The 27403-nt window shown below is 38.1% G+C and overlaps 1 protein-coding gene across 1 annotated transcript in view; it reads left to right on the forward strand.

The window, feature by feature from the left end:
• The window catches only part of ccbe1 (collagen and calcium binding EGF domains 1), a 72785-nt gene that overhangs the window by 25541 nt on the left and 19841 nt on the right, over positions 1 to 27403 (forward strand). Inside the window, exon 3 of the mRNA XM_017493110.3 lies at positions 25966 to 26018. Coding sequence (XP_017348599.1) covers positions 25966 to 26018 — 53 coding nt within the window. The remainder of the gene's footprint in view (positions 1 to 25965; positions 26019 to 27403) is intronic.

The following is a 27403-nucleotide window of genomic DNA, read 5'->3' on the forward strand; positions in this document are numbered from 1 at the left end:
AGTTATTTCCAGTTGGACCGCGTTCAGCGCACGCGTGTTCGGATTTCGAGTCCTTGTACCGTGGTGTTGTTTTTAATCCATCTATTCCTGGATTCCTAATCGACAATGAAGGTGAACAAAAGATTAGAGCGTCTTCGTCAGCCGTTGCGCAACATCGAATGTAACTAGAAACAGATAAAAATGATTGTAATCGTTAGCAGATTGCTGTAGTTCAGAGGAATAAAACACAGTTTATCATGTTGAGCGTTAGAGTGGTTACCATGGTTACTGTTACCATGACAAAGTCGATGATTTCCCTAAAACAGCACATTCCACACGTGTTTTATTCCTTTTGTACAGTACCACAAGCAGTCAACGATTACAATTTTTTAATTATTATTAAAGAATAACATGTTGTACTTTTTATCTGCTTACGGTTACATTTGTATACGCGTGTTCTCACTTGCCTTAGCAGCTATAAACTTTTATTTCCTCACCAGCCTCTCTTGTTTTCACCTGATGTTATTAAGACAAAAACAAAAAGAAGCAAAAATGCAGCTTGTCTTCCCTGTTACCAAGGAAACCGCAAATTTGCCGTTTGGTCCAAAGATATGACGATAAAGATTTGCCAGAGTATTTTTTTTTCTTTGTTGTTAAACTGATTACCACAATGAATTTTCTTTCTTATTTATTTTATTCTTAGATGGCTGAAATTTCCATCTCGTTAAATTTAACGTTGGGTTTTTGATTCAGAATTCTTACTGACTGACGTTTATAGGATTATAAAGTCATGTGTAATTTGTTGGTAAACACTGCAGCACTATAGACATGTTTTTAACCCTTTATGCCTGATGTTTAAGCCTAAACGTTTAACATTATATTAAATAAATAACATTTACTCGGTGATATTATTGCAGTTTCATCAAGGGAACTTTTTTCTCTTTATTTTAAAGAATTAAACAATTAAATAGTTGCACATAAAAAAAAACAATTCTGCCAGTTGTCTCATTTAGGAAGCTTTTAGAAGCGCTACAGATTTGTCGAGCAAACCTAAATATCATGATCCACATTTTCTATCACCAGTATGAACTTCTGATTTTCCATATTGTACCACAAAACTTCTAAAGAGCTCCAAAATGTGTGTGATTTCTTACATAATTATATACCTCTCGAGTCCAGATCTGTTTTCACCTCGCCGTGTTACATACTTCATGCTCACTTTAAGTGCTAATTTATTCCTCCATTAGGAAAACGCTCGGTAATTCATCAGTCCTGAGGGCCCTAAACTACAGCCAGAGGAAATGTTCTGCCTCACCGTAAAAACAGGTCTACACCACCGAAACGCCTTCGGTTACTTTCGGATCTTCTGGATTTGAGTTCTGTTTTCGGGGGGGTTGACACGAAGCCAGAGCTGCGATCCTGCGGGCGCTTTTTTTTCTCTTTTAATTTGAATATTTTTGCCTGTCAGATTCTGTTTGGCAAAATCGTACCTTGCTGCTCTGATCTGTCCCGAAGGCCTGATCTTGGAGTGACCCCTACATATTGTTTTATTTTGTTTTCACTAGAAATGGCCAGGAAAAAGTTCGCAGTCTGGCACACTGCGAGTCGTAAACTTTCTGGGAATAGTAGTAGAAAAATATAAGCTCCTGTTGAACACGCTTAGTCGGAACCGTAACCGTCGCTTCGAGTCAAGCCGAATCACAATCGAAGGGAAAATGCGTTCTTACTGTACATGTTGACGAAACTTCTCTCCGCTGTATAATTTCACCCAGAACAACAAACTCTTGTGTTTCTGGAGGTCAGAAGGTCGGCCCCTGCAGGACGTGCCACCATCGGAGCATCGTACAGCGCAGCATTGTATAGATGTGCTTGTTCAGGGTGTGACATCACGCCGTTTTGTGGTGTGAAATTTCAGAACTAGATTTCAACCTGCAATTGTTTTTTTTTTTTTTTATACTGATACTTTGCTCACTTTAATATTATTTTTTTAATATTATTTTATAGAGTTTCTGCTTAATTGACAATTAAGTGATGTACAGCTGACACTGTTAAGGGATACACCTAACCAGTTCAATATGGTTAAGAACCCAGCTGTGGCAGCTTAATGGTGCTGGGATTAGACCTCACAACCTATTAGTACCAAGTCAGTGCATCCCAGTTTTTGTTGATGTCTCAGGAAAATGGAGTGCCTTCTGACTCACTGATTGGTTCCTGGTTCCTAGAGACCTTTCAGTTAAATTCTATTTCTGGATGTAGATCCGGATGTAGATTCAGATCCCTACTTTAACAAAACAGAGGCGACAGGGCCAAGAAAAAACTTAACACACCTCTTGAGGAACAATATTCAGAATGGAACCCGTCCTCTTCTGGGTGAAGGACAGTGCGATTTTAAATCGTTCCAGTACACAGGAGTAGAAGAGTAAAGACAAACACTACTGAGTGTGTTTATAGGATGTTCAGCACGAGCAGATTGTGAATAAGAATCCTGAGATGAGCGACAGACAGTCTTTCTGATTACAGCAGCAGCCCTTAGCTACAAATAAACAGTTGTGGGATTTGCAAAACTTGCATAATTCTTCCAGTTCTTTCTCACTCTGAGGCTTCTACTGTATATGTTGTAGATTCAAGAAAGATAGCCAGTAACTAGCTGGGAATTGGCTAAATGACTAAATTTGGAGGTTTCAGTTCTGATATTGGTTTTAAATCAAGCATAAACCAATGGAATTGGTGATAAAATGTCCAGAGTAGAACATTTGTGGATTCAGCATTGTCTTTACTTGTGATAACAGCTCCAGATAGGTAAGGGGCGGTGTTAATGTTCGTACTTTTTAATTTTCTTACTTGCTGTCTCCTTTCATGCAACATTGAACGACATATAACCGGATCAAGCAGGTAAAGATCGGTTAGGTGACTCGTCATGTATTTTATTTAACTGCAGTAAATTCAGTAAATGTCCAGCTGTATTGAAACAGATTGGTGAAAACGTTCCAAAAAAACAGACCAAAAAGAATAATGAATAACATTTGCAACAAGTCAGAACGATAAAACATGAAGCGAACATTTCCAGGGCCTTTATTTTATAATATATGCACCAATGACTGGAACGGTGTGAGTTTAAATCCCATATTTTTCTGGAATGCCACTGCTGGCCCATTTTCCAAGACCATTAACCCTCAATGATACGATAGCTGATCCTACCATTCGCAACATAACCAGTGATTATATTATATCAGGGTTCTTATGTAGGTTTGGACGAACATCCTAACGTTCTGAATCCATTTTCAGCACTAAAACAATATTCCATAATTGTCTGTTTTTTTTCTTTTCATTTCATGGTTCATGACCTTCATTATCAGAATTAGCAGAAAATTTGAAGAAAATAAAACAAACAAAAGGAACGTTTCCAGAGAAGTCTTGGGGAAAAGGTTTGGAAGTTTTCTTGAGGAAAAGATGTTTCATGAGAACATTGGAAATTTTGTGGTCAAGCTTCTGTGCTGGAGAACTGATGGAGAACCGCTGTTGGGTTCTTGATTGAACTTCCTTAACTGGACTGGATTAGGTATGTCATCAGAGGTATCAAGTTATACGGATGCTTTTCAACACCAGGGACTGGCAAACTGTTTAGGAATGACGGGAAAAACGAACACTACACATTACAGAGAAATACAAAAAAAAAAAAAAAACAGTGAGCTTCTGCCAAAAATCTCAAACTGGGAAAGAGGTTTGCCTTTCAACAGAACAATTATCCTGAGAACACGGCTAAAGCAGCACTGCAGGGGAAACGGAAAATAGATGTCCTTGACTGAACCAGAAGGAGTCCTAACCTTTTGAAACTGTGGCAGTTCTTCAGATTTCTTCATCGCTAATCCACAACTACCTGGACAGGTTAAATAGAGTTATATAAAGAGACAACAAGCTGTTATGCTGCCACAGTTGGTTCACATAAGTATGGCCCAAGGGGGTGAATATTTATGAATATTTATGAAATGAAATAGTTTATCGTTACCACATGTCCTTTGCAAAATTGAAACAGTCAGTTCTCGATGTGGAAGCAGGAAAAATGATCAAGTGTAAGGATCTGAGCGTCTTTGACAAGGACCAAATTGTGATGTCTACTCGACTGGGTCAGAGCATCTCCAAAACAGCAGGATTTGTGTTCTGAACGGTTTGTGTAAACTGTTCAGGAACGGTTTGAGGAGCATGACGAAGAGCTCGAAGTGTTGACTCAGTCTCTGAATTCCCCAGATCTCAATCCGATCGAGTGTCTGTGGGACAAACAAATCTGATCCATGGAGCCCTTGCCTCGCAACTTACAGGACTTAATGGATCTGCTGCTAACGTCTTGGTGCCAGATACCACAGCACACCTTCAGAGGTCTTGTGGAGTCCATGCCTCGATGGGTCCAAGCTGTTTTGGCGGCACAAGGAGAGGAGGACCTACACAATATTAGACAAGTGGTTTTAATGTCATGGCTGGTTGGTGTATATCTTCAGAAGGTGGAAAGGGGATATCCTGGAGCCATGCTGATTTAGCTAGTCATCATTCATCCAGATTCAGAACTCTCACTTTCCAGAAAGAAATATTGATATAATGCGCTATATATAATCTGTTCAAACATGAACATAACGGTTTGTAAATAGCCGACAAGTCGCTTTCTTTATGCCTTTCAGGAAAGATTCCACATCAACAAACGTGTTTCCTGCTTGTCAGGGCTGCTTGTAGTAATTCTGCCATGGTTTTTTGGCCCGAGGCCGGACGGGAATGTGGTTCGAGTTAGGCTCAGAGAAGAGAATAACACTCGGCTTCTATATAACAACTTATGGACAGGCATGTTGCGTGTAATTTCCGGGATTTGTCAGGATGACAGGCTTCGTGCGATCCGTGTTGTAATCTGAAGATGACCTGAACTTCCTCCTCGCGCTTGTTTATTGAACCCAGACATCACCAGAGCACCGCCTGGCTTATCGGTTTGTATCTCTGTCTCTTTCATGGTCTTGTATTTTTTCGTATACATCTTTTCCGAATTTGGCCTAATTAACATGTAGCCTCAAACGAGATAGCGCTCTGTATTTAGATGCTCCGATAAACAGAGAGAGTGATATTGGATTTGTTTTTTTGCTGCTCCAAACCACAACCAGATGCTCATCCGGGATTGATATGGAAACTTCTAGACGTTAGAGCAACTGCATATAACTCGAAATTCGAAAGTTCGATGCGTTATAATGGCAGGAAGATTTCTGTACGTGTCCCAGGTTGGGATTTGGGACCTTTGAAGAAATTAAAAAAAAAAAAAAGACCAGACACAGCACATGCTCATAAATATTCTCACTCTGCTGTCAAATATGAGTCGAGTAAAAGTTTTTTTGGCGTGTTCTCCTGATGACAATGTGCTCTCAGGGTTTTTACTGAAGTCCAGAGATGACGGTTTGTCCCACAGGTCCGAGGTTGGAGCGTTGAGGGAAAAACAAGAGCACATTGTGTGTGCTTTTGTCAGGGTTGTGGGCTCAGGTGACTGATCAAGTAAGAAACTTTTGGTGTATTGATGTGAATTTGGGGTTTTGTTAGAGGTCAGAAGTGATGATATGTCTTTTATTAGCGCACAGGATCTCAGCTTTCAGGACTCTCTGGCTCGGCTGACACCGAACCTTCACTGCGATCATACATTTTGATTTTTGTTTTGAGGATCTGGTGTCATTCCGATCAGTTTAAATGGGTTCCATGATGGGTCCTGTTCATATGGACTCCCTTAAAGCTCCGCCCCGTTTTTCCTAATAGCTATTGTGCGATAGGTGTGGCTTTATATAACACCACTATCATCTGTTTTACATCAAAAAGAGTCAAGTTGAATCTGTGTAAATTACGCGTACCTCCTGAGATCCGGGTTGCCAGATTGGATTAATTCTAACCTTCGCTATTGACTACAAATTGACTACAAAAAAACTACAGCATTTGATCTAAACCACTCTGTGTTGTGGTGTCATAGGGAAATAACATCACCTTAGTCTTACTGTTACAATAACAGCCTTTTCTGAAATGTTTTATTCCTCTTATACGACAGCATCTTGCCAACAACAATTTTTAATTTAACGTCACGCTTTTTATCTGTTTATAGTTACATACTATATACATACATTTCTCACTGACGTTATAGCAGCGATAAACAGCTAACAGTTATCGTGTAACTTAAAAGTTACAGCTTTACCTCTGGAGACTCCTTCCATAAATGTAATGGAAAAGCGTCCTCGATGTATCAACAAATACGCGTTTTTTCTTTGTTAAATAACAACACGCTTTGCACGAGCGCACTGAGTTGCACTGCTGTCAGAGCCGCTGTTCTAGAAAAATAATCAACACCTTCAGACCGATCACAATTCAGAATTCAGCACCGTTGCTGTGCGGTAATCATATGCGAACAGTGCAAACTGATGTGTAAAAGGTTTGTGGACGTCCATTAAAAAAAAGAGTCAGCCAATTTAAATATGCAAATGGTGTATGGGGATCGTTTAAATATTTAAACTATGCTATTTTTCATTCATTTGGATATTACACAACTTGTTCAATAACTGACAGAATTCTAATGTAACGAGGAAAGTTTTTGAGATATTTTTGCTAAATTTACTTAAGAAATCGTCCACGTAATCAGAATTTTGAGTGAAAGTCTCATTTAAACATTTAAACATTTAAAAATAGGCATTATATTAAGGGGGGAATCCAGTTTTTTGCATTGATTAGTCTATCACGCTAGCAGTTTAGCTAGGTAAGTAAGGGGTCTTTTTAGATCAACACGATATGATTTAAACTTACAATTTGAAAAAAAAATCGTTTGAAATCCAGCTAACGGGAAGGACTTGGCTCCGAGTAAACTTTAGCGAAATGAAACACAAATGGGAATTTCATTGTTATTAGTACTTTTATTACCGAATCAAAACAAGAACGTTTGCGATACGACACGGCCTCGGCGTTGAACTTTTCTGGAAGAAAAACCTACGCTGACCCTCCACACAGATCAATCAAACTCCATCACAAATCAAATCTCCGCTAATAAATGTCTGGAAATGACGAGGAAATCACTGAAACACGTTCATATTCCTGAGCCAAAAAGCAGTTAACATTTCAGAGATATTCCGAGAGAAGCACGTGACGATTAAGGTCGTATTGTTTTTTAAGATTTTTTTTAACGTTATGGCCGAGAAGAATTCACATCCAATAAAAGACACTGGAAGGTAGCGTACAGGGACGTGCCGTGTTAAACCAGAGCTGAGCTCTCGGGTGCTATTTCTCTGCGTGGATTGAGCTGTGTGTTTGATTTGGACCGGACCGGGTCTCTGTGTGGACCGTGGGGAATTTTATTCCACCGTCAGAACGCAGAGGTGTTGGGTTGAACAGGTCACGGAGCCAAAGCTGGACATCACTCACAATTTTTTTTTTTCATTTCACATAAAGAACAGCTGACAGTGGAAGTGAGCTTTTTCAAAGTCCCTCGTGTCCTGGAGCCCAAGTGGTCTAATTTATTATAAGTGCTTTCGCCAAAAGCGAGCTATAAGGTAAAATTACGTACGGGCCGAGCACTTTCCCATCAGCCGTGGCACCTCTTTTTTTCTCACTGTGATGTCGGGGCAGACTCCAGAACACAGCATTTGGATCGAATCTGACCAAAAAATAATCATGTGAGATTTTTATTTCCATGTAAAAATAACAGTCATTAGTTACAGCACAGAAACATAGACTCTCTGGTTGCAATAACATTTTGATTTGGTGTGTGTGTGTGTGTGTGTGTGTGTGTGTGTGTGTGCATGCATGTGTGAGACTCAGTCGTCAAACACAGGGTGGTCCTTTGATATTTCTGGGTGTCCTTGTACGTGTGTGTGTGTGTGTGTTAGCTTTAATGCAGTGTTATGCCACACTCTTGAGCTGATTAGCACGGTTTTATTTTGATTGTTTTTTTCACATAGAGTTTGTAGAAAAATCCAAAAGGTGAGAAATGAAGTTTACAGATTAATTACAGATTAATTACAGATTTATTACAGATTTTTACAGCCTTATTACATATTTATTAGGCCTGTAAACACATTTTACACATGTCTTTGTATTGAATTTTCACTAATATAAACATGTTACACCGACAGATCACCCATATAAAATGTAAAAACATGAAAAAACTGGCCAAGACACGACAACATTCAGAACACAAAAGTGTAAGAAAAAGAAAGCCTGAAAGAAAGAAAGAAAGAAAGAAAGAAAGAGGCGACTAAGAAAAGACAGACAAAATAAAGAAAAAAGAAAAGACTAACAAAAGGAAGAAAGAAGAGAAAAAGAATAGACAGACAGAATGAAAGAAAAGACTAACAAAAGAAAGAAAAAGGAAAGAAGAAAGAAGAGAGTAAGAAAAGACAAAAGAAAGAAAAGAATGACAAAAAAGAAACAAATAGAAAACTAACAAAAATGAAAGAAAAGAGTAACAGATGAAAGAAAAAAGGAAGGAAGAAAGAAAGAACTACTAACAAAAGAAAGAAAAATAGGAAGAAAGAAAGACTAACAAAGGGAAGAAAGAAAGAAATGACTAACAAAAAAGAAAGACAAAGGAAGAAAGAAAGAAAGAAAAGTCCAAGAAAAGAAAAAAGAAAGAAAACACTAACATAAAAGAAAGAAAAAAGGAAGAAATAAAGAAAACACTAACATAAAAGAAAGAAAAAAGGAAAGAAGAAAGAAAAGACTAACAAGAAAGAAAAAGAAAGAAAGATAGAAGAGACTAAGAAAAGGGAAAAGAAAGAAAAGACTAAAACCCGTGAACGAGCTGCTGCTATAGAAACGATAATGTATTAGAACGAGAGCATTAATATAAACCTGTGATGTGCAGCTGCACTACTCTTAGAGCTGCTCTTACAGAAAACTAATCAACACCTCCTAACCAATCACAATCCAGAATCCAAAAATCCAAACAATTAAGAATTAAGAATCAATCATAGTTTAGCACAGGTGTTGTTTTTACACTGCTGTGTTCTGTAGGAAATACATCGTTAATGCAGTTGGCACGGAAACCGGATCACGCTGGAGAAAATATTAATAACACACGCTCATGTCTTCACGTGTTAATAAGACTCAAAGTCGAACCTCATTACTTTAAATCCCTTCAAAAGTATTTATTTTACAATTACTCCGAGGCTCGGTTTACGCGATTGTAAATTACTCTGAATCCTTTCTGGGTGCTTTTTCGGGTGACGTGTAGAACTCAGGAATGTGACGTCTCCATCCCGGAGTAATTCCGTTACGTGCGATTCGATTTACACCTTGGTGATTTATAATCACACAGCTCAGCTCCACATTTTCACATGGAATATTCAGCGTCTATACAGAAACGGCTCATGGTGTGGACCGTGAGTCTTTATTGTAATATCCTCTTTCAAGACAAATGGTCCTGGGTTTGGTCCAAAAAAAACCATTTGCGCACAATTAGGTTATAATTGGCAAGAAAAATACACCAAGGCTGAATTTTACTGAGGAAACTTGAGACCTGACTGGGAAAGGGCTTTGAGGAAAAAGGGATCTAGTCGCGTAACCTAAAGGACAAATGACTGACGCATGTGTTAGGTCTAGACACCTTTTTTTTTTTACGCTACAGCTTCAAATCTTCTTAGTGTCATTAAACTGAAAAATCACTCCAAAATGTAAAAACAAGCTTTCATGGTATTAGTCCGATCTTTGCGTCTGAATCAGAGAGAATTAGATACTCTTGGTTTACCTGCTGATTGTTTTGGCGTGGGGGGGGGGGGGTCGACACACCATATACATTGGATGAACCAAAAAAATTTAGGGCTGAAAATGTCCTGGTGAAATCTTTTCATTCGTTTTTCAGATGTACAGTGACATAATCTCAAAAATCACACCGAGGGACTACGGAGACAGGGCTATATAAATAAATAAAAAGAAAGTAGAAGAGGAAGAAAGAAAGAAAAGACTAAGAGAAGACAGCCAGAAAAAAAAGAAAGTAAGTAAGAAAGAAAAGACTAACAAAAAAGAAGAAGAAAGAAAGAAAGAAAGAAAGAAAGAGGGAACTAAGAAAAGACAGACAGAAAGAAAGAAAAGACTAACAAAAGAAAGAAAGAGGAGACTAAGAAAAGACAGATAGAAAGAAAGAAAAAGTAAGCAAGCAAGAAAGAAAAGACTAACAAAAAAGAGGAATAAAGAAAGAGGAGACTAAGAAAAGCCAGACAGAAAGAAAGAAAAAGAAAGGAATAAAGAAAGAAAAGACTAACAATAAAGAGGAAGTGCACACCTTCAGACCGGTCAGATTTGAGAACGGTTTTGTGATATAAATATATATATATACATGTGAATGTTCATGAGAATAATCAGCCTTTTGTAAAATGCAAACCTCTTTTTTGTTGTTGATATATTTATACGATTTGTAACAACACTAGGAGAATTGTTAGCTAATCAGGTTAGGCTCCGCGCTCCGTCGATGTTTGTATCGTGTCGCGTTACTCGGTAATAACACGCTATGAACACGATGATAATAAGTGCATTATTAACTGTCGGACTGATGGTGTGTTATCATGTAAAGTCAGTTAACTTAGGCTGCCTTGTAAACCAAAATATTTACTGACAACGAGGAGCTGAGGAAAAACTCTTCATCCTGGTTGTGACGATTTCTCAACCAGCCTCATGCACAACAGATGTGAGCAAATCAAATCATTTCTAGCAGTAAGGAAAACAGTTATACCAGAACTCAACGTAATTCTGGCAAAAAGGTTTTTTTCTCAGCTCCATGCACACGTGATACGATTCCCGCTCCATCTCCACCTCCGTCTCTAACTCCATCTCCACCTCCACCTCCAACTCCACCTCTACCTAGATCTCCAACTCCATCTCCATGTCCACCTCCATCTCTACCTCCATCTCCAACTCCATCTCCACCTCCGTCTCTAACTCCAACTCCATCCCCACCTCCACCTCCAACTCCACCTCTAACTCCACCTTTACCTAGATCTCCAACTCCATCTCCACCGCTGTCTCTAACTCCATCTCCATCCCCAGCTCCACCTCCAACTCCACCTCTAACTCCACCTTTACCTAGATCTCCAACTCCATCTCCACCTCTGTCTCTAACTCCATCTCCACCTCCAACTCCACCTCTACCTAGATCTCCATCTCCACCTCCATCTCAGACTCCATCTCCACCTCCATCCATTGATCGTAATCCATTTCTCCCGGGCATTTTAAAACACGCGCACTTTACACCGCTAACACACTCCATCTAACAGACGAGATAAGAAGACGTTCATGTAAATCCTGCTTTATCTAAACAAACCTCTCACTGAGAGGATTTACAGCCAAACCATGACAGCTACATGTCAAGACCTGTGTGTGTGTGTGTGGGTGTGTGGGTGTGCGTGTTAGTGTGTGTATGTGCGTGTGTGTGAGTGTTTGTGTGTGTGTGCACGTGTGTGTGAGTGTGTGTGTGAGGATGATCAGCAATCTGTCAGAGTACAGGCCAGAAGCCAGCAGAGGAAACACTCCGTCTCCAAAAAACAAAGCATTCTGGGAATAATGCTGGAGGAAGGCATAAATCATGGACCGAGAGTTTTCTCAATAGAAACGCTTGGATACCTTTTCCTCCTAATCTTTTTTTTAGGTTTGTTTTTGGACAGACTCTCCGTCATGGCTAAAAATACCTCTGCTGAGATGCTAAGTGGGCAAAAAAACCCCGAACATTTTAGTGGAAACCGGCATCTCAAGTTGCGTACCTTACCAGATTAGCTAATATTGGTGAACTAACCAGCCTAGCCCTCTGATCTCTAGATTAAATTTGTTATTTTGATGAATTACAGCTTGGGCTAAGTCTCGCCATGAGGAGGTCGTTTGTCTTTGCTATAACTTCGGAGACAGAAACTTGAACAATTAACAGTAATGTATATATATATCTATTTTTGTAAATCTCGTCATATTCGTTCAATAACATGACAAATAGTTTAACTGGGATTTTGTCCTCCATTTTGTTTTTCTCGCTTTCGCTGCAATGCGATTGGTTGGGAGGTAAAAATAGCTTGGTCGAAACTAATCCACATCGATAGAATTAATATTAGCCGCACAAACGTGTCTTGAATGATTTAGGGTGAAGAGAATCTTGTTTGTAGCAGGTTCATGGATTTGAACTCACAACCTTCAGGTCGAAGGCACCGATCTTTAACCGCTGAATAGAGCTTCACCTCTTTATTCCACGAGTTGTTTTCTTTTGAGGTTGTGTTTATATCTTTAAGCCAATAAAAACAGGAATGTTGGACGATTCATTGTCTCTTCGCGCTGTAGAAAAACACTACAGATGGGATGGGTTACCACGTGGAACTGAAGATCGCAGCTCGACTGCTGCTGCTGCTCCTGCTGCTGTTTTTATTGCTTTTGGATCTTTAATTGTTTACAGGAACAGAGAGCGCAGAGAATGAAACAACACGCAAAATAAACACGCAAAATAAAAGCAGTTAGGCTTTCTGAATCTCCGATGAGTCATGAGTCCAAGCTGACCTCCGACCCCAAGGTCACACTTACGGATTACACCACCCTGGCTTACTGTTTAGTATGATTGTATGTGAGTTAGAGAGAGAGAGAGAGAGAGAGAGTGTGTGTGTGTGTGTGTGTGTGTGTGTGTGTGTGCGTGTGTGTGTATGTATTATATTCTCCAGCTGCAGAAGCTCATGTTTAGGGAGTGAAAACTAGGTGGAACTTGGCCAATCAGAACCGAGCAAAGGACGTTAATGAGTTTTCCTCGGGTGACACCGCAGCCCTGACCCGCAACCCTGTGTTCTGTAGATTGTCACACAAACTGACATTTAAACACAAATCCATATCAAGGAGCTGATAAAGAAATGAAACACCTGCAAACGAACGTGCGCGCTGTATTTGTTGACCGGTTCTTCGGAGGGTTGCATCTTTCATCTGCACAGAATAACACATTTTTTGGGGGTTGCCTTAATGCATATGCAAATTAAAGGGGTGGGGTGTATGGAAATCAGTTCGTTTAGAACGTGAAATGATTTGCTACACTCCTGCGGTTGTATTGTGTAAATCACTATGACCGATGGGCAAGTATTAAATTAAAAACAGCATGTCATGAAGTGTTTTATTCCTCTTATACCACCTAGATTGGTCAAGGATGAATTTTTTTTATTTATTAAAGAACGCCAGGTTTTACTTTCCGTCTATTTATAGTTATGTGCATTTTTTGTTGTGGAACATCCACGAAATGCACATTAAAATCAGCTATAAACAGTGGTTCCCTCACCAGCCTCTCTTTTTTCTCTCTTTTTAAGTTACTAAGAAATCTTAAATTTACAGCTTTGCCTCTGACATTTACAAAGCACTGACTCTGGAGACTCCTTCCATAAACGTTAAATAAACGTCTCCTTCACTACGTATATCAGCGATTGTACACGTTTTCAATCCGTTTACGTGGAGCGCCTCGCATATGTTTTGATGAAGGGCGGGTCGCACTAGAGGCTTGACGGGAACATGGTGTAGAGCGGGGATTGATGAGGGTTTTGAGAAGTGTTTTTAGTTTTGTAGGCAAACGTCAGGGTTTTAAATGCGATGCAGCAGTTACGGGAAGCGAGAGAAGGGAACGTAGCAATAGGGATATTTAAAACAAGTCGAGCAGATGGGGGGGTCTGAAGGCACGCAGAGGAAGACCTGCCAGGAAGGAGAAGGAGCTGGAGTACTCCGACCTCGAGATAACACAGGACCAAACGAGCACCAGATCGTCCTCGGTGGAGAGAACGGTCGGATGGTCGGAAGAGGACGTTGTGTGTATTTCATTTTTGTCTGAATTCTCTGAAAACAATATTATGACCGCGTCAGATCGAACCTGAACCCTCAGGCTCTACACTACATTAAACATCCATTTGAAGCCAATTATGTATTTAATATAACCTGCATATGGAAGTGTTGACAGGTGTGTCTTTACCTTGGCAGAGAAACTGGTGAGACTGTCAGCTCACACACACACACACACACACACATACACACACACACACATTTACAGCACTCATAAAAGACTGCTCAGGGGTGTTATGATACAGAGAGAGAGTGAAAGAGAGTGTGTATGCGGGGGAGAATACATCTGTGCTCAGCATGCAGGAATGTAACGTGTGTGTGTGTGTTTGTGTTTGTGTTTTGATCTGAAATGCATTATCAAGAACCTCCCTCAGAAGCACAGAAAGAACAGACGTGCCTCTAATGAGCTTTATTGAAGACCGCCCTGAACACAGAGAGAGAGAGAGAGATAGAGAGAGAGAGAGAGAGAGTCCTGTAGCGTTTAGCTCATGCATGGTGGTTGGCCATCCAACGTCTGTCTGACAGCAGTGTGTGAACACACTCACACACACACACACACACACACACACTCAGAGACAGCATAATGATGGTTCAGTATACAGTGTTGTTATTGTATACTGTGCCTGCATCCCAAACTGCATATAGCCATGATAAATGGTGTGTTAATACAGAACGTCACCATTTACACACACACACACACACACACACACACACACACACGCACACACGCACACTGAGGTTATCAAGACCTAAAATACTACACAAAGTTTGCTGATAAGCATGAATTTCATCAGCACCTCATTCATCCTTTTATTATAGGTGCCTCATCTAAACACATGCGCACACACACACATTTTCTTGTCTGTGCTTATTGATTCACTTTCCCAAAAATAAACAAAAAAACTAAAAAATAACAGTAGCACGATACAGACCTCATTAAAGTATGCACATGAACAGGAGCAGCTGATGTGACAGTGTATGTAAAGTGTAATACGTAATGGTGTGTGTGTGTGTGTGTGTGTGTGTGTGTGTGTGTGGTGTTGAGAGGCAGGGAGGAGGTCCAGATGTGAACACTGTGCTCTTTGGGGACTTGACACTGCTGAAACAGATTAGCCGAGGTCACGTGTCTCAAAGAGAAATAACCTTCTGGCTAACCGAGTCATTTTTTCTTTTCTGTTTTTTTTTCATGGGCTGCATTCAAAATAACAAAATTGCACACTTGCGTAACATGTATACGACAACCCAAGCAAGAATTATCATTTTGTGGTAAACTGCGATGACCTGTCAATCAAATTTGATGCTTTGAAGCAGTCACCACTTTGTTAACATTAATTTTACCACAGAACTGTAATGTAAACACACTAACTTGCATAACTAATGCTAACTACTAAAAGTATTTTCTTTGTCCCAATCAGGTAGTAGTTACGCAGCTTTTGATGAAACATATAAATGTTAAATATGTAAGGAATGAAACACTCATTGTTTTCTTTTGTTTTTTAAAAAAAACTTTTTTGTTTGTTTGTTTGTTTAGCACAGATTTATTTATAAGTAAATGGCAGAAATGCTTGCAGTAACGTCGTGTGCTAAATTTAGTTTAGCTGGCAGTAATTTCCTGTGGTAAATGTATCTAGCTAGCAATAATTTTCTTTGCTAACTTTAGCCCTTGCTAACTTTCATCTTGCTAACATTAAATACATGCAGAACAAGCAAGTATTAATCTTGCTAACAAGCTTAAGCTAGTAATCACTCATAGGCTAATTTATTAATCTTTTTTTAAAAATCTGTTTTACTAGCACAGATTTATTTAGGGGGAAAATCACAAAAAAGCTAGCATTTACCTACTGTGCTAACTTGAGCTTTTGCAGTATTTATTTTATGGTAACTTCAGCTAGCTAGCTAGCAGTATTATCTTATGGTAACTTCAGCTAGATAGCTAGCAGTATTATCTTATGGTAACTTCAGCTAGATAGCTAGCGGTATTATCTTATTGTAACTTCAGCTAACTAGCTAGCAGTATTATCTTATGGTAACTTCATCTATCTAACTAGCAGTATTATCCTGTGGTAACTTCAGCTACCTAGCTAGCAGTATTATCCTGTGGTAACTTTGTGGCTACATTTATGGACTTCAGTCTTGCTAATGTTAAACAGATGCAAAAACAGGCTAGCATTCCCCTTGCTAACAAGATAGGTGTTTTTCTGCTACGATATACATTTAGTGTTAAATTTAGAAGTAAATGGTAAGTAGTTTTGATGCTTGTTAGGAGGAGACTGCTGTTAGCCAAGTTTGATAGCAGTAACCTGTCGTACATATAGCTAGAGTTAGCATTATTTGTGGATATTTTTTTTTTTTTTTTATCCCTTCTTGATTCTCTTGCTAAATCTGTGTTTAGAGTGTTATTCTTACTGTGGTGTGTTTACATCAACTTGTGTGTGTGTGTGTGTATGTGTGTGCTCACGTGTAACTGGTGCAGTCAAAGACAAACATGGATAACTGTGGTCATGCTAAATCTTAGGGAAACCTGATCCCTGTCATCGTTAATCGGCTAATAAAGTGTGAAAGGAGGAAAATGCAGGTGTTTTCACACAAACAATGGCTCCGGATTAGACTGTGTGAAATGAGAAAGAGTGCCAATGTGACAATATACTTTGTCTGGAAAATGTTTTGTAGCTACTTTCTTTACTGACTTTTTATTTATTTATTTATTTTGTTAAATTCGTAAATGTAAAAACTGCCTTTTTTTTAAACTAAGACATCCAATAAAAATCTAAGAGAAAATGTGTCTTAAAATATGTTTAGAATGTTACTAGAACAGGCAGAAATCTTTGCTTGTATCTTTTCTCATTTGTAAGTCGCTTTGGATAAAAGCATCTGCTAAGTGAATAAATGTAAATGTAAATGTTAATCTTGTTAGCAAGGTTAACACCAGCTAGTGTTTGTTGCTAGTTTACATTGGTAAGATAAAAGTCAGTAAATGTACCTAAAATCACCTCAGGGAATTAGTATTAGCTAAAATTACCACAGGGGTTTATTACTAAATAGCTAAGCTTCTTCAGAAGATTGCTACTAGGTTAATGTTAATGTTACCAAAGAAAGCTACTGCTAAATAGCTAAAGTTACTATAGTTGTTTATTGCTAAATAGCTAATGTTACCTCAGGAGGTTATTGCTAGGTAATGTTACGGAGAGAGTTACTCCCAAATAGCTAAAACTTCCTCAGGTGATTACTGCTAGCTAACCTTTACCAAAAAAAGTTACTGCTAAATAGCCAACTTACCTCAGGAAGTTACTACTAGCTTTTAGGTGATTTTTGGAGAATTATTTTTTTGATAGCTAACGTTACACAAAATCTGTGCTTAGGTCCCTGCTGAAAATAACAGTAGAATCCATCACAGAAATGGTTTCCACTAAAAATACAAGTACAAACCATCAGTTAACCATTAAAACCAGTACCAAATGTCAAAGTTGTTCTATTGGTTCTTAATTGTATCCACTAGACATAACATGCCACCAACAGAAGGCAACAAATTAGAGACCCACAGGGACCATTAAAGTTTCTATTAAAACCATTCTATGAGGGGTTTTTTGTTTTATTTTTCAGTAGGAGTTTGCTAGTCGAAAAGCAAATATAGATTTTCTTATTGTTTTAAAAAAACTTTTTAAAAAACTTTTAAATCAATCAGTGAGTGACACGGGCAGAAAGATTAAATCTTGTTAGCAAGGTTAATGATAGTCATTATTTGTTGCTAGTTATCATTAGCAAGATCAAAGTCAGTAAACGTAGTTAAAATCACGTCAGTAGTTTACTGCTACTTAGCTAAAGTTACCTCAGGAGATTACTGCTAGATTTATGGCGATCTTTTTCGAGCTGATGTTACACATTTCGAAATAAATCTCACTCAATCTAACACTGGCTAATGTTTGTTGTTAGTTAATGCTAGCAAGATAAAAGTCAGCAAATGTAGCTGTAGATTACTGCTAGCTAATGTTACCTCAGGAGATAACGATAAAAACACACAAACTTAAATGTAGTGTTTGCTAGAGAACGTATATATTTTTTCTTAGTTTGTCGCATCTTTGCAACATTTTTTTTGTGTTGTTTTTTTGTAAATGCCTCAATAACCACACATTTATCTCGTAGCTAAAACAAAGACAGAAACACGTGTCACAGACACTGCGTGTATGTGATGTGATTGTGATTAACAGCCTTTGATCAATTTCCAGAGATGCTTTGGATCAGTAGGAGTGTGTAGCGTGTGTGTATGTGTGTCAGCAGACATGAGTCAGCCCCTTGGTGACACGTTTATTTATCAAAAACACTCACGCAATCGCTCCATAATGCAGATACACACCATAACGAAGAGACAAGATGGACACTACGGCTATAAATCAGTATATAAATCCAGCTCAGTGTATGTTAGCGTTAAACAGCATTGCGCTAATAAAGATTAGCAGTTACAGAACATCAAGGTGTAGTTTCCATTTTATCTAGAGCACATTTCTTAGGCTGAGGTTTGTTCTGCTTGTCATTATTTGGACAGCAAAAGCACGCGACAGGAAGAAAGAAATAAACAAACGGTGGAGTGAACGTCTCAGCAGTCGCAGAAGAGCTGACAATGACAACCGCTGCTCTTTAAGCAAAACAAAAGCGTGTTTTTCTTCTGGGACCTGAGAAATTCTAGTCTTGCTGTTTTTTGTTTCTTTGTTTTGACTTTTGCATGTGTTCTATATTTATTTATTTATTTATTTTTACCTCAGATTTACCTCAGATGAACCTGTGTCCCTAGTGTTTTTGACCCCAGCTACAATTATGCACAAATAAAGACCCTTTGTGAACTGTCACTTGTAGTTTTGTCTTGTGGATGTATAGCAAGTGTTACGATCGCTGTTTGAGGGCGTGGCCTGTTTTTAGTTTTTAGTTCTCGTGAGTAGATATATACAGTATAGCTTCTAAACCTAGCTATTTAAACACAAATTAAGATAAAACTAAGCCGTGTGAAAGTAAAAAAAAAAAGTTTGGTTTACTTGTTATGTGCTCAGCTTTGCACTAGCTTCATTCTCAGATTAGCCTAACGTAATCCCATAATTTCACTAGCTAATTACATACTGGATATTCACCAGAGCCATCATGTCATGAATCTCTGCTACTTCCCTCCAAGCTCTACTTTTCTTCATAATGTCTTTATACTGCATACATTTTATATGGCAGGATAAGATGCAGCATTATGATAATAAATAGGAACTAATTGCAGACAGGAAGTAAAGTTGTGAACGGGAAACTAAAGAGGCGCCGTAAGATTGGTCCGAGGAATCATTTGTTTAGGATTTGTCGCTTTGTGTAGAATTAAGAAAATCTCAGTTCAAAAGTGAACTGCTACACTTTTGCCTTGGATTTGTTTAGGCTATGATGGAGGCTAACGCGTCATCTTACTAGCTAGCTAACATGCAGATACTTAATTGGGGACAAAAAAAATGCAGAACGACAGCAGAAATGACACAAAACTGTCAGGAATATCAACTTTTCCCTCAGATATGTTGGTAAATCTATAAGAAAAGGGTCAGTTTGATTAAAAAAGAACTGTGATTACACTTAGCATTGACTGTAAAATCAAACTTCAATGAGCTCTGCTATATGTTAATCAGCACTATCAAAAACATGATTTCTGCTAGCTGGTTGGTACGGTAGCTAGTTAGCACGCTAGGAGGTTTGCTAGCTGACAGAACTCTATACAGTGTGTGAAGGGAACAAGGAAATTGTTTCAGATATCATTCTTCGTTCCTGTTAATAATTTACAAACACTTCAGGGGAAAGCCGTGAGGAAACATTACAACTCAGGGATGCTAACGACGACTGTTTTTCCTCTGATGTGTCTCATAAAGCCTTCGTTATGATGTCATGTATCTCCATATGTCTGCAATATAACGCAGTACGTTGTCAGTATGCTGTGTTTAATGAGGAAGGGAAGTAGACGAGTGGTGGGTCAGTCCCATGCTTCAGTGATGTCGTATGGCGGATTTTAATAAAACCTTCCTCTTTTTTAGACACACAGGCACGCACACATGCATTTGTTCTTCATTAGCGTTTACAGATGCTTCAGTGTGAAAGAGGTGAAATGTGCGTAATTAAAGGCGAGTCCCACCTGCTTACTGATTTATTATATGGATTCAGATTAAAAGCTTGGCCTTAAAACGACATCATTAACTAATGATCAGTGCGCTTTCATTTCCTCCAGCTGCTCTGTTCTGGATTATTAAACCCAAGTCTGTTTTTTCTGTGTGTGTGTGTGTGTGTGAGAACGTCTGTGACCCAGCCTGTATGCCCTATTACTATTATTGCTCTACATGTAAACCAAAAAAGTCGTAGTAAAATAAAATGTAGCAAAGTAATAAAATCGCACTGTGTGGTCATGTTTGCTGCGTGCTCGGGTGTTTACGTATTTTTTTCTTTTACAGAAATATTTATATTTTCTAATTTTATATATATAAATATAAAACAGTTGTATATTAATGATCAGCCTTAGTTTATATGATTATTGCCAGATTTAATGAGACCTCACAGGTGTTGTACGTTATTGTGTGTGTGTGTGTGTGTGTATGTGTATGTGTGCACTGTGTGGTATCCTGTGACTAGTCACATGACCATGATTGATTTATTTCACCACAAGACTCAGAGGATGCGTTGAAGGTTCGAAGGTCACACACACACACACACACACACACACATGCACACACACTCTGATGGCTAAAGTTAGAGCAGCATGTCACACACTTTAATTTCTCACACTGTCAGTCTGACAGGCTTCTGAACAGGAGGATCAGGTGAAACACACATTTATAACGTAATGTGACACACCCTTTGTGTGATTTATGATTTTCTGACTTGTAGGAATGTCAGGACACATAAAACAGTCCCATAATTTCCCCCTAAGTATCAGACCACCAAAGCAGTTACACTTTACATCATCTCATAATACACTTTTAGAAGTGAATCCACGCATGCACATGCACACACACACACACACACACACACACACACACTCAGACACGTTGGGATATTTTTCAGTGCTTTGTTTGTTTGTTTGTTTTTAAGAATCTGAGTCAGGCTTCGATCTACAAGGTTTGTACAATCGTAACCAATGAAAAAAATATAACAGACATAATCACACACATTATAAAATCTGCACACTTCAACACGTCACATGCATTTTAATTACGCTCACAATCACGAGATCACAAAAAAATTTCTCCTGAACAAATGTGACTTCAGCTCAAAACAAACATAATAACAGACACCAGTTCTTATAATTCAGATGTTTTTGTTAATTCAATGCTAAAGAAAACAGCCCACTGGTTGAAGGATAAAAATTCAGTCCTGTTTATGTGTCATATTCATGTATTTAATATTGCCCTTGAATGACAATGTCAGAATAACTGAGACACACCAACCCCTGGTGCTTTATTCAAAACTCCACCCCCACGTGCGTTATAGTTGCATAACATCTAATGAAATGCGTCTAACTTCAGGTTACAAGCGCACTGGTTTTCCTTGTCTTGACTAGCTGATGAGTGTTGTTCTTACTGTATATCACTTACTGTATATAACTTACTGTATATAGTTGGTACGTTCTTTGTAACTCGCTAAATATCAAGTGGACGTCTAAATTGCGGAGGAATAAGTCCGAGACGTAAACTCGTAATTGCAGGAAATAAAGTCAAAGTTGCGCAATATGAACTCGTCGTTGCGAGAAATAAAGCTGCAGTAACCTCGTTTATTTCCATAGAAAGCAAAGCGATGGGCATGCTTAAATTTTTGTGTCAGATTTATTTTAACATGCCTATTAGTTAGTGCGTTTATGGTACATAAACGGAGTTTCCGGGTCACGTGATTTTGGTCAAATAGAAGAAAAGGAAAAAAACAGCTATCAAATGAGTTTCAAATATCTAAGTGTTTTTGTAAAGTTGAAAATTCAATCGATGAACACAACCATGTGTTTTTTTATCTACATTTCTCCGACTCTTTGTTTATTTTTAATCCCGTTTTGTTCTAATCCTAGTTGCATGGGAAGCCCAGATTTCGGCGCAGTGGAGATTTATCCAGATTGATTTATTATAAAACGGCAGGCCAGATTGGCAGAACTGTTTATTCCAGTCTGTTATGATCATTACGGTTTGGGGGAATTCCTCAGGCTGTAGCGTGAGAATCCTCTCAACTGTACACTACGTTCGGTTTACAGAAATCTGTCGTTGATTTTACCCTCCGGTTTAGACATGCTAGCACTGTCATGCTGCATGCTAGTACTGATAGTAACAAAAATCTGTTGCCAACCAGTTCAAGACAGATTAAATAACACTTACATGTTGCATGATCTGCTTTGTACTAGCTTTGTTGGAAGATTAGCAAAGCTAGCTAACTGTACTAGTATAAAAAAAAAAGTTTTTCTTTCATTTTGTAATGACCAAAGCCAGCTTCCTGCTAGGACGACTTTGGCCACAAGAAGGCGACGTGAGCAGTCTGTCAGCTAATTACCTTCAAGCAGTCTCACCTGCCCCTGGGTCTATTTAAGGGTAGAATAACTGACTCAGTGCTCAGACTTGAGGTCAGTTTGTGACAGCCTTAGCTGACTTTGTTGGTATTGTTAATTTTTAAAGCTAGCACTGTAGTCTAGTCTTTCCTCTGTGCCAGGATGGTCTCACCTTGTCAACCTAGTCACGTTCTAGGAAATGTTCTACTTTTGAGTTCATTTTTTCCCTTCAGAGTCTTTTTTTTTTTTCTTTTTTCTTTTTCTAGTTTATTGTCTTCAGTTTCACCAAGTTCTCTGTCCTCTTGTGCTTCTGGTGCTTTAGTGGTGGAGTAGGTAGCATGTTAGGTTATGAGTGCTGAGATCTTGGCTTTGAGTCCTGCTTAGGGCAGGTGGAAATAGGAAGCTGATTAAAAATATAGTCACTGGTTGAATGGTTAAAACATAACCTACTGAGTTTGGTGGAGAACTTTTCTAACCCCTTAAGCTGAGTCTGCTCTTGGGCCCGTTCTCTCATGCCTCCTGCCTCCTCAGTTACACACATTTTTTTGTGTTAAACTATAAACTCCAGATCCTACACATTCTTTACTTTTCCATCATCTTCTGCATATCTGACCAGGTTATAGTGGATACATTAAGAAGCAGGGGGGTGTAAACTTTTAAACAGGATGATCTGTATAAATGGTTATTATTTTGTTTAAAGATCTTATTTTTTCATTAATTACTGCCCTTCAGAAGCTACATAAGATATTTACATGTTTCCCAGAAGGCAAAATAATAATAATTTACACCTGTTCAAAAGTTTACACGCACACACCTTAATGTAGCGTGTTGCCTTATTGAGCATCAGTGAACATTTGCACCTTTAGTAATAGTCATATATGAGTCCCTCAGTTGTCCTGAGAGCGAAAAGATGGATCTCAACATCACATAGCATCATATTTCGACTGTTCCAAAGGGGGTCAGATATGCAGAAGATGCTGGAAAAATAAAGAATTTGCAGGACCTGGAAGATATTTCTGAAGAACAGTGGGCAGTTTAACTGTTCAGGATTAACAAGGGACTCATGAACGACTATCACAAAACATAAACACGTCATGTCGTTGATCATCCAGGTAACGACGCATGGTATTAATAATTGAGCATGTGTAAACTTTGGAACTGGTTCATTTGTGTAAACTAAGTTACTATTGTGTCTTGTGAACTATACGTAAGCATCTGTTATGCGAAAGCGCTTATTCAGGGCGGGACAAACAAATAAATGCAATTTTTATGATCCCTCTCATTTGTATTATTATATTTTTTTTAATTATGAAAAATGTATGTAAACATATGTAAACTTATGACCTCAACTGTAAATAGTCATAGGTCAGAGGACAATATAAACCTAATACAAAAAATATGTTGTGTACATAAATAAACAAACAGCAGAAATGTATTCCAGTGCAATGTATATAAGAATTTCTTTATATAGCAGAAGTGATATTTAAAGAGATTTGTACAGTAATGTATTTTATATATATATATATATATATATATATATATATATATATATATATATTACACATTACTGTGTCCTATATATGTCATGAGACGAAGTTGAGTATGGATGCAAGCACAGATTTTCAAACATTTACAAAAGACTCTACAACAAACATACAAAACACTGTGGCAAAAACTAAATACGGCAGCATAGACAAAAGCATAGTATGACAAGAGACAAGGAAGCAGTACAAACAGTAGCTATATATTGGAGTGCTTGTTGACAGAACCGTGATACAGGTGCAGGTGGTCATGTGACACTGATGTAGTACAGTGCAGTGGCTGCTGGGAAATGAACTCCAGAGTTCCTTCCTTGATACATGACTATATATATATATATATATATATATATATATATATATATATATATATACACACACACAAACACACACACACTACTATGTCCTATATATAATAGATTTGCGTCCTTAAACACAGAGGAAGTCATGAACTGTTTATCTGTTTAAATATTACTGTTATTATATTTATGTCACATTTACTACACATGAACATTACGCCATGCAGATTAGTGTGAAATGTATTAGAAGTCATATGAAATACTATAATATAAAACATAGATTAAATACACACGTTCAGTAGACTACAGTAAGTAAGCGCGGGAAATAAAATGGCCACTACTATAAGGTTTTATTCTGCTCACGACTGTTTATAGCTGCTTTAATGTCAGGGAGAACAGGAACATGTTTTGTGGACATTCCACTACATTAAATGTAACCGTAAACAGATAAAACAAAAATAGTACAAAGTATTGTTTTTTAATATAATAAATTGGTGGTATAAGAGGAGGAACCCACTACAGGACATGCTCTTATGGGAAAAGTCTTCACACCACTCTGTCGTTGATTATTTTACCACAACAGCATGACACCGAGTGTTTTATTCCTTATATAATAATTCTAGAACAAATATAGTTCATGCATATGATTGTTTTTCTAAGCAGATTGAATTTAGGAGATAATTTTGTTATGAAATTTTTTTTTAAAGCCCAGTGGAGTGTTATAAAATGTTGGATCAGTGTCGCATTGTATAAAGGTGAGTCAGTACAGGCTCTGGCCAAGACAGACACACATACACACACACACATTAATGTGGCTTGGGAAAGAAACATAAGAATACTTCTGCTCACTTCAGGTTAAAATGTGAACACTCGAGTTTAAAAATGATCTTTCTATTACACAAACGATGTTCAGCTCAACAGCCTGAGAGTAACAAGTGTTATAAGTCAGGCATGAAACACTCCGTGGCATGCTGTGATAGGAAAATAATCAACGACGGGGGTTACTGTTACTGATTATTTTCCTATAGCAGCACGTCCCATTTATAACGCTATATTTATTAAACAAGGACACGTCATCATTTTTATCCCTTTATAGTTACGTTAATTTTCTGGAACGTCCGTGAAACAAACGAGTTCCTGTTCTCACTTACGTTACAGAATCTATAAACAGTCGTTCTTTCACCAGTCTCTCTTTTTTCTCTCTCTTAAAGTTAATTAGACAAAAAAAAAATCACAGCTTGTCGTATTACCGAGAAACCGCCAAGAAGCGAAAACTCTCTGTCCTGAAGATGTCAGACAACTTAAAGTCACAGTTTTAACCTCTGACACTGGAGACTCCTTCCGTAAACGTTAAACAAACACCTCCTCACACAACTGGCGATTACACACGCCCGTTTGGATCCGTCGATGCGTTTCACAAGCTGTTGCTATAGAAACGATAACGTATTATTATTATTATTATTATTATTATTAGAATGAGCTTATTGATATAAAATAAATATAAAGTGATAAAAGTTGATAAAAGGAATTGCAGTGGAATAAGAAGAATGAATCTTAATCAGCAGCTCGGCCTCGTCACACCACGCCACTGTTGCTTATTTTCCTATAACGGCAGGACATGGAGTGTTTTATTCCATCCTTCTCGTCACTCTTGCCTGTAGTCAGGTCTTTGCAGTGGTGTAGGTTTTGTTTGTCATGACAAAAGAGATAAGGAGGAGAGACGATATTAAAGTAAATGTTACGGCTGTATTTGGTGGAACACTGAACAGAATTTTTATTTCTTTATTTTTTTAATGTGCTGTAGGAAGAAATGCTGCGGAGGATTTAAGTTCGTTCTGGGACAGTGTATTCCTGAAGGTACGAGCTCTGTCTCTCTCTCTCTCACACTTTCTCTCTCTCTCTCACTTGTGCTTTCCTTCAGGTTTATTTCCTCCTTCGACCTTTTTCTCTGTCTGTCTCTCCATCTTTTTTCCTTTCTGTCTTGTCTATTTCTTTCTTTCTTTCTTTCTTTCTTTCTTTATGTATAATTAACGTCAGGTTTTGTTCAGTAATAAAAGGTCTATAAACGACGGGACACGCAGAGGAACTTTCTCTTTAGATCCCGTTCGGAGGTTTTCGCGGTTGAAACCGCTAACAGGATTTTAGTCGTAAATGTCAGAGGAAAACCTTGTCTTCTGGGATGCCGAGCCACACGATGAACAGTTTTACCGTGTGTATGTGTGTTTGTGTGTGTGTGAATGTGTGTGTGTGTGTGTGTGTGTGTGTGTGTTTTATGCGTCTGTATGAGTCAGTTTAGCGGTTATTTTCCGTGGGATTAATGCGAGACGATGTTTCCTCATCTGCTCTTCCTGATGAGAAACACAGGAACTTCAGGAATGTCTCATCGGATATAAACGTCTCAATTTTCCCCTTTTTCCCTTTTTTGTCTTTGCGCAATAAATCAATAAAGATCTCCACAGTAACTGAAAACACAGCTTATTAAAAGAAAAAGAAAATAGATATCTGTTTAACATTTAAGTAATTGTATTCTTTATTTTTAATTTTTTTTTACAAACAGCTGTCTGTGTTTTGATATAAGAACGTGGGTCAGATTGAAAACAGTATAAGTGCGACATCTGATTTGAGTTCATTCATGAAGTGCTGGAGCACGGAATAAAATGAGATTATGAGATTATTTGCAAACCATTAATAAAAAAATAATTAATGGAGATCATTTGCAAAAAAAACAACAACAATGCAAGATACATTTTAAATTGAAGGTTTTCATTTGACTCGCCCTGACACCTCATACACAAATTCACATTAATACATGGTTTCATATGTCAAACAAATACACACAGAACGGCAGTTAAATATTAAAGAAGTGTTCCACCAAGGACTTGTACGATCTAAATCATGATGTATTAAAGTCAGCTGCAGTAAAAGGTAAAGCAGATAACAGGCTAAAGCCGTCTTAATATGCTGTGCGGTTTATTTGCCGTCTTGGCACAAATTGCGCATCTTAAACATTTCTTGAGTTGACATCAGCTTTATTAGAACGCGCAACGTGACCCTCGATTTATTTTCATTGCAACCACAGACGACAAAGATGGCTGACTACAAACCTCTCCGCCACGACCCTCTTCTAAAATCCACCAGTAGGAGGACGGCAAACTCACAGGATCTAATACAAATCTGGTAGTAGTATTGGCAAAATTGATAGAATAGATATAAATAGATAGAATAGATATAAATAGATAGAA

The sequence above is a fragment of the Ictalurus punctatus genome, chromosome 18, assembly GCF_001660625.3.
Source record: "Ictalurus punctatus breed USDA103 chromosome 18, Coco_2.0, whole genome shotgun sequence".
Classification (NCBI taxonomy): Eukaryota; Metazoa; Chordata; class Actinopteri; order Siluriformes; family Ictaluridae; genus Ictalurus; species Ictalurus punctatus.